Here is an 11,305-nt window from a genome sequence, read left to right on the forward strand (position 1 = left end):
TTTGAAATTTGAAAGCCAGCTGCACCTTAAGTCACATTTTTAGGTGTTGCGTGTCACTGCTTCTTGCTTTCAGAACGAGGAAATGACTTTAGACGGTGTTCTATTCAAATCACACAAAATTTTTTGTTTTTATTAGCCCTTTGGGAGGAGATGATTCTAAGCAGGCAGAGATATAGTGCATCATAAAACGGGCACAGAGGATCAACACCCCCCAAAATCCCTCTAAACCCCCTCCAAAAAATCCTTGTCCCTGTTTTCAACACATAGCCACAATCCTTGACAATTAAGTTCTTTCAATTATTATTTTTGTTTTAAACAGGCTTGACTTCATTTCACACTAAATTCAGTCCGATTATTAAAATAAATACATACACTGTAATCACTGGACAATCACAACAAGTTTACTTTTACATCTTAAAGCTACAATGGCTGTTTGGGCAAAGTTTATTTCTGGATCTTATTTTTTTTTTTAACGCAAAGTCTCGCAAGATCTACAAATAGCTGCTTTTCTAATGACAGTAAAAATCCTAAACGGTAAAAAGGTTCAGTGATGTAAACCATTGGCAGTTTGTCGACTATATGAGGTCTTAAATACAATAACGAAATTTGTAATACTTTTTTCGTTTGTACTTTACCAAGATCAGAGGTATAAAATGTGTCTAAATGAAATAATGGATATTATATGATGTAGAAAACGGGCTTAGTTTAAAAAAGACGCAGAAGATTGTTAATTGATTGCCCAAACTGCTGTTGTAGCTTCCCTTTTTTTGTTTAAAATTGACAAACATGATCAAACCCAAAAAAACAAATGCAAATCTATTCTGATGAATACTACAGTGAGACAAAAATGTTTCCCCCCATTCATTATTTTTGGGCTATTTTTGATGATTGTTTTTTCTCATCTTAATCTTTGACCAAATGCTTTGGATTAGAAATATTAAACTTTTTGGCCAATTCATCTTTAGTGAATGATTATTTGATTTCCCAACAATTTCCAATGTATCCTTTGAAATAATAATAATCTATAGTTCGTTCCCGCACAGAATGAACCATTTCAAGGCAACAGAAAACTTGAACTTGGCTAAGTGACGCTCTGGCCCTGAGGCCATGTTTTGTACATTTCGTTGTGTCTAAACTTTTTTCTTTTGATCCAGTGAGTTATTCTAGTGTACATTAGTGTGGAAAAACAACACGAGCTGTTCTTACTCAAGATGGTCTGGTCAAACCTGGCAAAACGTTCAGTTCTGTTAGTTTCTGGTGGTCACACTGTCAAGGCCGTTGCGGTTTTGGTTGGTGGGGTTCTCCTGCTCTAGCTTGAGAAGCGGGACGACGTCTTCATTCTTAGATCCCGCTTCCTCCTCCCGCCGGGCAAATTGTCAGTCTCTGTGGGTGTGGCCCTGTGGGGTGATGCTGAAAACCCGGATTCGTAGGTGGGAGGCGATTTGCAGGCATAGGCTCATGCAGTAACGCACCAAATCCATCAGGGACAACACCTAAACAACGGTGATTGAGATAAGACAGGCTTGTTTAGTTTTGACTCCAATGCTATTTGATATGGAAGCTTGTTTCTGCTACGGAATAAAAAAAATAAGTCGGACTTTCTCAGAATTGTGAGACATAAACTTGCAATTGCGTGTTGTGAAGTTTGAATTCTGGAAAAAAAAGCTAAAAAACTGACATTTTCTCGCAATTGTGAGTTTATATCTGAAAATGCAGAGAAAAAAGTCAAATTATTTTTTTATCCTGTGGCAGAAAAAAGCTTCCATAATTTGCTCATAAAATACATTAAACCATAAAGCTTTATAGTATGTTCAAAAACTTGAAAAAACACTGAAGCAGTTAAATTGAATTGCTACACTGAAGGTTCGACCCGCTAATGGTTCCGGCTCACCATGGCGATCCAAAGTACGATGTGTTCATCAATAAAGCTGTTGAAATACTGATTTAGGAAGAGGAGTCCAGGACCAATGAAGGCTGTGTCCTGAAGATGAAGCTCACTCTTGGTCATGTGGGCCACCTGTAGAGCAAATCAAACCTGAAAACACCTAGTTTTGGATAACTGTTTAAGAACAGGATGAAGCTCATGTAGGCATCAGCTACATGAGAAACACTCACCACCAGCTTATTTGAGATCTTGGCGATCACCATGCCAAATGTAAGGACATAAAGGCAAGGGTGGTGCTCAAAAAGCTGACTGGAGGACTTTTTAAAGATGATGAAAGCCAGAGTGAGGATGAGACCGATGTGTAGACCAGGAGACAACACGCTGGTGTCCTGAGGAAGACGTGCACTGTTAAAGTTACCCTATTATTTAACAAACACCACTTTTCTTTACTAATTTTTATTTTTTTACTTTGCATTATGTTAAACCTTGAAAATGAGTTATCATTATAAATAATTATCTGTATAAAAAACAGGACTGCAGTAGGAACCAATGCTTTTAAAGAATAAAAACAACAAAGACTTCAATGACCCATGCACTGCTGGAGTGCACTTACTGCAACGGTTGAGCCGTTCTTGCCCACGCCACCATTCAGGATGATGTAGAAGTAGTTATAGGTTGAATACAGGAACCCGCCGATGATGCCGAGAATTGGAAAGGTTTGCAAATTCACACCAAGAACAGGCAACTGGGTGAAACATATGAGAAATATATATAATATGAGAATAGCTGTTAGTTCGTGAGTCATGTGAGCAGGGAGGCTGGGAAGGGTGAGGCTGAAGCTCTGAGTATTCTTTAGAATAGGGAGGTTCAAAAAGACTGATGTGCGTGTTGAAATCATCTGCTGTTTTCTGCTTTTTTTGGCAAAATAATGTCTATGGGTGACTGGTAGCCATGGAAGCAGTTTTTACCTACATTTACCTTTTCACAGTCTGTCTTCAGACAGGAGGCAGAGAGCAAAAGACAGAAGGTCTACTTTAAGAACACACTCAGAAAGGGGGCTCTGTCATGATTCACAGTTTTGGAGGGTTTGATTTTTTGTTTTTTTTGTAAATGATCTATAAAATGTAATATATTATAGTCTGAACACTTTTAAAAGAATTATATGAAACCACATGAACACTGGAAGCACCCAATTGCATGTCACACTGTGACTGAGGTTATATTAAATTATACTAAATTATATTTACTTATATGTATTATTATATTAGCATCGTGCATAATGTTAATAAAAACTATTAATAAATAGACATGATAAAAAGATAAATATAAAATCACATCTTTTTATTATTATAATATTAGTATTGAGAATAAATTTGTAAACCAATACTACTAATAAAAAGATGTGATTTTTATATTTATCTTGTTATCATTGTGAATAAACAAGTAAATAAATAAAATATTTATATTATTATATTTAAATACATTTAGGTAGATATAATATAAATATCTATATACATATAATATAAATATGAGCTTGAATGTTTATTCACAATACTAACATTATAATAATATCAATAATTATAATTGATAGATTTATATTATTTACCTAGATTTTATATATTATTATTATGTTACTGTTTTGAATAATTAAAAATTATTAATAAAAAAATGTGAATTCATGCATGAGGAAAAATAATTTATATATTGATCTATATAGTATATTGATGATTGTATTGGCACAGCCCTAGTATGCATATGGTTTGCTAAACTTTTTAATTGATTGATTTTAAATTAGTAGGCCAGAAACATAAGCTGACTTTGATGTAACAGTCAGAAGTTACTTAAATATATATCAAATAAACTAGCAGTCAATTCTCACAAAATGATACTTGTAAGTAAAATCATATTATTTCAGACTTATTGGGAAAATAAGTAACTCTGCAAGGCATAGACATCTGTTTTTCATTTGAAATGGACTTTTCTAGTGTAGACCGTTTCACTGATTATAATGGGAGTGAGTTTATCAATGTTATGAGAAAGACACTCAGAGGTCTGTCTGTTAGAGAACTCTGTTAAAGGAGGAGAATGACGTACCCTAGTCTCCCAAAGACTCACTCCTCCGAATGCTGTCATGATGTACATGATCACAATAGCAAGCTGGACCTCTGTCACGTCAACCCTGCAGAAACCGTTCAACAATAAAACACAGTTAAAAAAAACCCCAAAAAACACAGACAGACGGGTTCAATGAATTCAGTCGAATAAGCCATGAACAGCTGCACTCACAATCCGAAGCGGAGTGTTCCAGACACGTACGTCTGCCAGTGCGCGCAGAAAAACATGAACATGCCCACAAAGCCACAAAAAAACATCCAGTTAGGGTGAGCGCCGATCCCACAGGATATACACGTTCCCACGGCAACAAACACTAAGAGAGCAATCCAATTAGAATGCTGTTAATATGTACAGATGTAAATAAACAACAAACAGCATAAATCTACTGCTAATCAATGAAAATATTAACCAATATCATTATTGTAAACAATAATTGACTACCCCCCCCCCCCCCTCCTCGTTCAAAGCACTAACTGTAATTATAAACAATAATAATACTGATGGTTGCCTGAGAAAGCACTACTAAATATTACTCGTAACTAAAGTACGAAAGGTTGTCTGGCTGGTTATACCTGTTGAAACTGCGTCACAGCCATGGTCAAAGAGCTCCCCAAGAGCTGAGCTGCTATTGGTCCGTCTGGCCTGCTTTCCATCAATGGCGTCCAGCGATTGGTAGATGAAGAGACCTAAGGCGCTGAGAATAAAGGCCCAACCTGGAGCCTAAAAACGGTAGATATGAAGGAACAAAATAAAGGCCAGGCCAAACATTAACTGAACAACTAAGCATTTTGAAGACCTGGTTCTTCTTGTTTGACTCAATTAACGCCAATGAGGCATAATCATTTTTCCAAATGACATTGAATGTTCATTTATCTGCAGTTTCTTACATTCAACCACTCAAGCTTGCAGATCTCTTATGTCAAGAGAGAAAACAAACCCTCAAACTAATCTTTGACCTCTAACTGATATGGATGGTTTGTATTATTTTATGCAAGACTGAAAATAAAACTTATCAAGGTTAGCAAACATGGACACAAAAGAGCTTTTTTTTTTTATCTTCTTTCCTTTAACACAGTTATCTCCACTATTTTGCCATAATTTCATTTGCCAAGAAGCGAATTGGGAAAGAAGCACTTCAGCCATACATGTTATTCCAACTAAGCAGAGTGAGAATAATCAAATAATATGAAGGAAATAATCTGTACAGATGTGAAATGATTTAAATCCTTAAAGTAGACGGGCGTAATTGTCCGCCCTAGATTGTTTGCTTTAATGCTCTGTTTCTTGCTTATCTAGGCATAATTTTCCCTATTATTCATTCATATCTCTAAAACATTAAGTTTAGATTGGAAATATAAGATTTAGCATATTAACGTGGGTGTAATAGAGTAACAGGTGTAATAATCAGAGATAAAGGTTGAAAAAAATACCATATAAATACCATGAGTAACCAATATGACATTGTGAAGTGCTTTGGAAAGACCCATAAACATGGATAATGCGAAATGAAAAGACTATGTACAAGTCGTTTAAATCAAGGGTTGTGTGTGCGTGTGTGTAAGTGTAATAGTCGGATATGGGCAAAGGTCCATGTGGCCTACAGGGTCGATTTCCCAGAGAGCCTACATGCAGGCCATCTGGTTTCACTGCACATTCACAAAACAGAATAAATCCCCTGTGTGTTTCAGATCCATCACTTCAGTACTTTTCATTCAAAAATCTCTTGAAGGCCTTAAGTGTATTAAATTCTCCCTGTTAAGTCTGGGACTTTGGATGTGATTGTGATTAAGAGAACAGGACACACAACTCAATGTCAGGCCTATGCAGTTACATGAATAAGGACATACAGTACAGTATAATTTATATTATATCAATTCTGATACTAGACAAAGATACTGATAATTTACATTATACTATAGTAATAGGAGATGATGCACTGTACGTGGTTGTCAGATTAAATGTGGGCCTAAATATGTGGATTAAAATAGTGATATGTGTATTATCTGACATGCCTTTGGGTGTTAAGCAACACTTACACTACTGTTCAAGCGTTTGGGGCTGGTATGATTTAAAAAAATAATAATTTTAGTCTCAAATGCTGACCAAGTCTGCAATTATTTGATCAAAAATAGAATGAAATTTTCAATTCGAGAATATTTTAAATGTAGTTTAGGCCTGTTTCTGATGGAAACCCTGAATTTTCAGCATCATTACTCGGATGATCTTTCAGTAATCATTTTAATATATGCTGATTTGGTGCTCTTTTCTTAATATTATCCGTGTTAAAAATGGTTGCACTGCTTAATATTTTTTGTGGAAAAACCAAGATACCTTTTTTTTCAGGATTCTTTGATTAAAAAAAAAAAAAAAGTTCAAAAGAACAGCATTTATTTTAAATATATATATTTTTTAACCTTGGAAAGGTTTAACTGTCACTTTTGCTGATAAAAGCATCAATTACTTAAAAATCTTACAGACCACAAACTTTCAGCAACATCACATTCCTAACTGTGCTGTAGTAGTGAATATCATCACGGTTGTGCCTTGATTAGCACTTGGCCTTGTGCTAATATTCAATACAGCAGCTCTTGCTCATGCAATATTGTTTAATTATAATATATGATTATGACATTAATGATATTACTACTTTGGGCGACCTGACCAATAAGTTTGTCTCCGGGTCAAAGTTCACTCCCTTTTATCTATGTTCTATCCTGGCAACAGGTGGGTTAAAGTTGTGCATTCAGCAGCAATCTCCAAAACTGCATAGCAATAAACAGAGGAATCTGGACTTTGCCAGTGGACTATAGTCTATGATTCTGGAAATATGGCACAGGGTACTGTGACATGTGGTCACAGTGTAGCCTGGAATCAGATAGAGAGGGTCAACAGCTAAAATAACAAACAATGATCTGCATGGCCTTCACAGTCAATAAATCTGATAAAGCTGCCTACAATGCCTTCCACAAGCACGCAACCCTTTATTTTAAGGTAGTAACATGTTGCATGTACTTACTATAGTAGTAATAACAGTAAATTATAGATAATTACAAGTAACTAACCTTAAACCAAACCCTAATCTCACACCTATAGTAAGTACATGTAGTTAACTAATATTACTCAGTACTTATGTGTGTGACAAAACACTGTAACAACGTCAACTTAAAATAAAGTGTAACCCAGTTTCATAATACATCAGTTAACGTGAATCGATAACCCAATGTGTTACTAGAGATAGTGGCCAAAAAATGCACAAACACGAAGCCACGAAACGTTATTTGTGTATTTATAGTCTTCGTTCAGCACCACCGAAAGCAATGCAATCCTAAAATGTGAGTGTTTATTTTTAAAACTGACGTGGCCAGCCAGGGCATTTAAATAGAACGAAACACGTAACGCTGTCACTCAAAGTTTCGCTCGCGCCTGAACTGAACTCACCTCCTCCGTGGCCGTGGGGCTGTAATAGACGAGAATGACCGTCGTTAAGATGTTAATGAGGAGTCCAATGATGGTCAGCGTGTTCGGCGCGACCCATATCGGGATCTGCTGGACCAGCCAGTTCCAGTATATCTGGCAGGGCGGCTCGAAGAGAGAGCGTCCGGCCGCGCTGTACTTGTGTTCCTCCAGTCGCTTGAGCTGGACCGCAGACAGCGGCTCCGGACACGCGCACATTATGATCGCTCTTTTGGCAGGGTCAATGCAATGTTTTGGTCCTAATCCCCAGGTGACCACATAGAAGACGACATTAGCTTGCGGTGGTTACGTGTGGAGAGTCATTTTTGATGAGCGGAACCGACAGGGCTCCTCCGTTCCTAATAGTTGAGAGCAGATAAACATAGAGGTGCAGGAAACTGCGGTCCGGAAGAGGACACACACAGCCGGGAAATTTGAATGGATGCGGTATCGCGTCTGACCAACAGGGGCGCAGATGTTGATGTTCGGATTTACATTACTAGACAGTCTTGTTATTATTAACTTAATCTATTAAAATCGTTTTCTGTTATTTAAATAAGCTGAAATCAAATATAAATATTAGATGAAAAACTTAAACTTATTTCGGTTAGTAGCAAAGGCAACATTTCTAATTTTGGCTTAAATCTAATTACTAAACCTTACATAAATGATTAAATGTTTTATTTAGCTGCAAATAAAAAAGAACTAATAGAAATGACAAAAGCACATATACATATATAGCGATATAAAAATAAAAGCTAATCCAAAATATTAATATCTACCATGTAAATATTACTGAAATAACACTGATTTCTGGGGGTAAGCAGGTATTGACTGACGCCTGTCATACCCGCCATCATATTTCTAGCAGAGTGCAAATCATAGATCTGACCCAAATTATGGCTTGAGCCCTTCCAAAAGAAATTAAAACAAAAAAAGTTGAAGAGGATTTTTGTTTTGTTTTGTTGTAATTTAATTATAACCACAAAAGTTTGATTACAGTCATGATGCATGTTTTCACCTGGCGATAAATAGATGCTAACAAAGAGTCACAAATTGTTTTGTTAACAATAGCAACAATACACTGCTTTAGCGTTTTTCATTCATTTCGCATCACTATCGGACAGAACAGTAAACCATAAATAATACCTGTGTATATAACAACCATATATAATACCTTATCACTGTGTTAGATGTTTATGTTAAATCTCAAACACAATTTTACAAGGTTTTAGGTGTGCCCCAATTTATGTACATATGCACTATTGTATGCCTTTTTGTCTTTACACTAAAAATATGGGAAATGTGGGATGTTGGACATTTCATGCACTAAATACAATTTAGGACCTATTATTTTGAGTTTCTTTTGATTAAACCAATCTCCTTCATTGTATTAACTCAAATGTTTTATTTCAATGAACTCACCTTTTTAAGGCAACCAGGTAATTTACTTTTTTTAAGTTAAACCAACAATATTTTTTTTCAGTGAATTTCCTAATGGTTACCTAAAGGTTACAAAAGAAAAGGGATGCATTTTTATTAAAATAGTATTTAGAAATGATTTAAACCCAAATATAGATAGAGACGGAGATGCACTATATAGATTGATAAATAAAACATATTTTGTGTCCAAAGAACAGTGTTGTCAACTCTAGCAAGACAAACAAACAAGTCCAAAATAAGCTAAAATAAATTTTGCAATTATGCATAATGGAGAATTGAGCAAAGCTATATTGCAGACATTTGTTCAAATAAGACACTTTCTGAAATAAGATAGAAACAGAAAAAAAAATTCATATAGAGACATTTATTCAACTGTCATGCTAAAATGAACATTGGCATGTACTATCAAGCAACCTTCGACAAACACAGCCTGTCTCCCTGACACTGAGTTATCTGTCTGATCTGCCAGTTGCACAGTATTGGCATTGCTAATCTAATTGGATTTCATTAGATTCATTAGAGAATGATGGAAAGGGGTTGAAAAACTCAGGGGTAAAGTCAAACAGGCAGAAAAAGAAAGGAAAAGAAAGACAGAAACGGCAAAACCCAGACTCTGGACCACCCTCGTCTACCAAACCCAGAAAAACGTAAATGAACTGCATCATCATACTGTATCTGTAACTGACTGCTCAATGTCTTTCACAATAAAATGTCTGTTTGTGGTATATTTTGAAGCTACAATCCAGTTTACTAAAGGCATGCATCTGAGTTTCAGTGGCAATTCTTAAAACACAGCTTTACATGATTTCACAGTGACAGGCGCAGACTTTCTAACTATAGATCCATGTCTGAACAAAGCATACCATGCCAAAGACACATATGCCATTATTTGTAGTAGTGACAGGGATTTCTGGGTAATCATTGGGTGAATCAGCCTTCAGTTGGATCCCTTCTTCTCTGACTCGGACTTCTCTGAGGTCTTAGACTCGTTCATGTACTTATCAATGAGGTGTAAGGGAACGCCTCGCTTCATCAGCTCAAAGAACGTAAAACCTCCTGAAAGAGGGGAAGGATAGACAGAGTCAGAGAGATGACACTGAAAACAATGAAACTACGAGATACATATGTGTTCTTCACAACATACAGTGGCCATAAGACATACTTAAAAATGTCTGAAAGTCTTTGTATTATATAAAATATCAAAAAAAGAAATACAGCCCACACACACTTCTTAAGCTGAACGTTTCATAAAAAGAAGTTCGTAAGGTTTCAAATGATAAAACAATAGATGAATTGTTCAAAATGTAGACGGTTGTTTACCAAGACACCTGTGTGAACTTGAGGAGAACTGATTCAAAACATCCGGCATTATATTGATACAGAAAAAAAGTCTCAGAAAAGTGAAGTTAAAACACACTTATTACAAAAATATAAACTTCAGCATGACCCTAATGCATTGACATTCAGCCATTTTTAAGTGTGACTTAAGTGTCCAAAAACCTTTGGGGGGCCACTGTATACAGAGAGAAGAGGTAGAGACAGACAAGAAGAAAAGGAAGACAGTAAAATCAGGACAGGAATTTGTCAGTGTTTGGCAGGTGAAGCAAACATGTTGAGGCAGTGAGTACAATCAAATCTCTGCAAGCTCTTGCAGCTATTCAGGCGCTCATAACACATTTCATCATTGCATGTCTTATCTTTGCTTGCTGTAGCATGTTGAGCTGCATGAGCAGTTGGTTGAATGTGCTATAAATGAAGCTGCATATGCAAATGGCCATCGTTATAAATATACAAAGCATTTACATGTAGGTTCACAGTGAAAGCATCTGCAGAAATAATACATCAGAATCGAGTTTTGCTTCTGACCGCTTGGTCTCAAGAGAAAAAGGGGTAACATCCCATTTTGTGGCAATTCCTGTGTCTAAAATTACTAGGATTTTACTTTAGCAAGTTTAGACTATGGTTTCATGTAATGAGTAAAGTATCTGTCACTTGTTACATTTATTTTGTCAAGTAATTAATACACATTACTTTTTTATTTAATAATGTACATTTGAAATCCCTTCTCTTAGGCTTGTTGGGAGAAATAGGGATAAAAGGTGCACATGTATTGTGGGAGTTGTGTGAGCATGATGGATATTGGTCTAAGGAGTGTGTCGTGCTTCATTGACGTACAGAGCGCAAAAAATTTTTTCTCACCTAAACCAACATTTAGGGTTTTAAAACTTACATAGTGCTGATATTGGTAAATATGCCACTTTAAAAGTCTAAACTATGTGTAATTGCATGCAAACTATGTTGGGTGGACGAACACTTAAAGTAGAACATCCTATTTCCAGTATAAAAAATGCCTGCAAGCCAAGCATAGTGCTTCCATTCTGGAGGAGAAAGAGTCTCAGTTAGATGCTG

General features: G+C 36.1%; 2 protein-coding genes across 5 annotated transcripts in view; both read right to left on the reverse strand.

Annotated features, from left to right (window-relative positions):
* Window positions 1-98: 98 nt before the first annotated feature.
* On the reverse strand, window positions 99-7,866 carry chpt1 (choline phosphotransferase 1). The gene is made up of 8 exons (XM_082167849.1): window positions 7,439-7,866; window positions 4,573-4,720; window positions 4,172-4,313; window positions 3,980-4,064; window positions 2,499-2,630; window positions 2,116-2,274; window positions 1,892-2,017; window positions 99-1,493 (listed from the first exon to the last, which is right to left on the reverse strand). Exons 1-8 carry the CDS (start codon window positions 7,670-7,672, stop codon window positions 1,377-1,379), a joined length of 1,143 nt encoding a protein of 380 aa, XP_082023975.1. The 5' UTR covers window positions 7,673-7,866; the 3' UTR covers window positions 99-1,376.
* A 1,379-nt stretch (window positions 7,867-9,245) lies between these two features.
* Window positions 9,246-11,305, reverse strand: part of mybpc1 (myosin binding protein C1) — a 37,759-nt gene continuing 35,699 nt past the window's right edge. For all 4 annotated transcript variants that reach the window (XM_082167776.1, XM_082167778.1, XM_082167775.1 and 1 more), the window contains one exon: window positions 9,246-9,952. In XM_082167776.1, the coding sequence (XP_082023902.1) occupies window positions 9,834-9,952 (119 nt within the window). In that variant the 3' untranslated portion in view covers window positions 9,246-9,833. The remainder of the gene's footprint in view (window positions 9,953-11,305) is intronic.

The sequence above is a fragment of the Leuciscus leuciscus genome, assembly GCF_965113295.1.
Source record: "Leuciscus leuciscus genome assembly, chromosome: 4".
Lineage (NCBI taxonomy): Eukaryota > Metazoa > Chordata > Actinopteri > Cypriniformes > Leuciscidae > Leuciscus > Leuciscus leuciscus.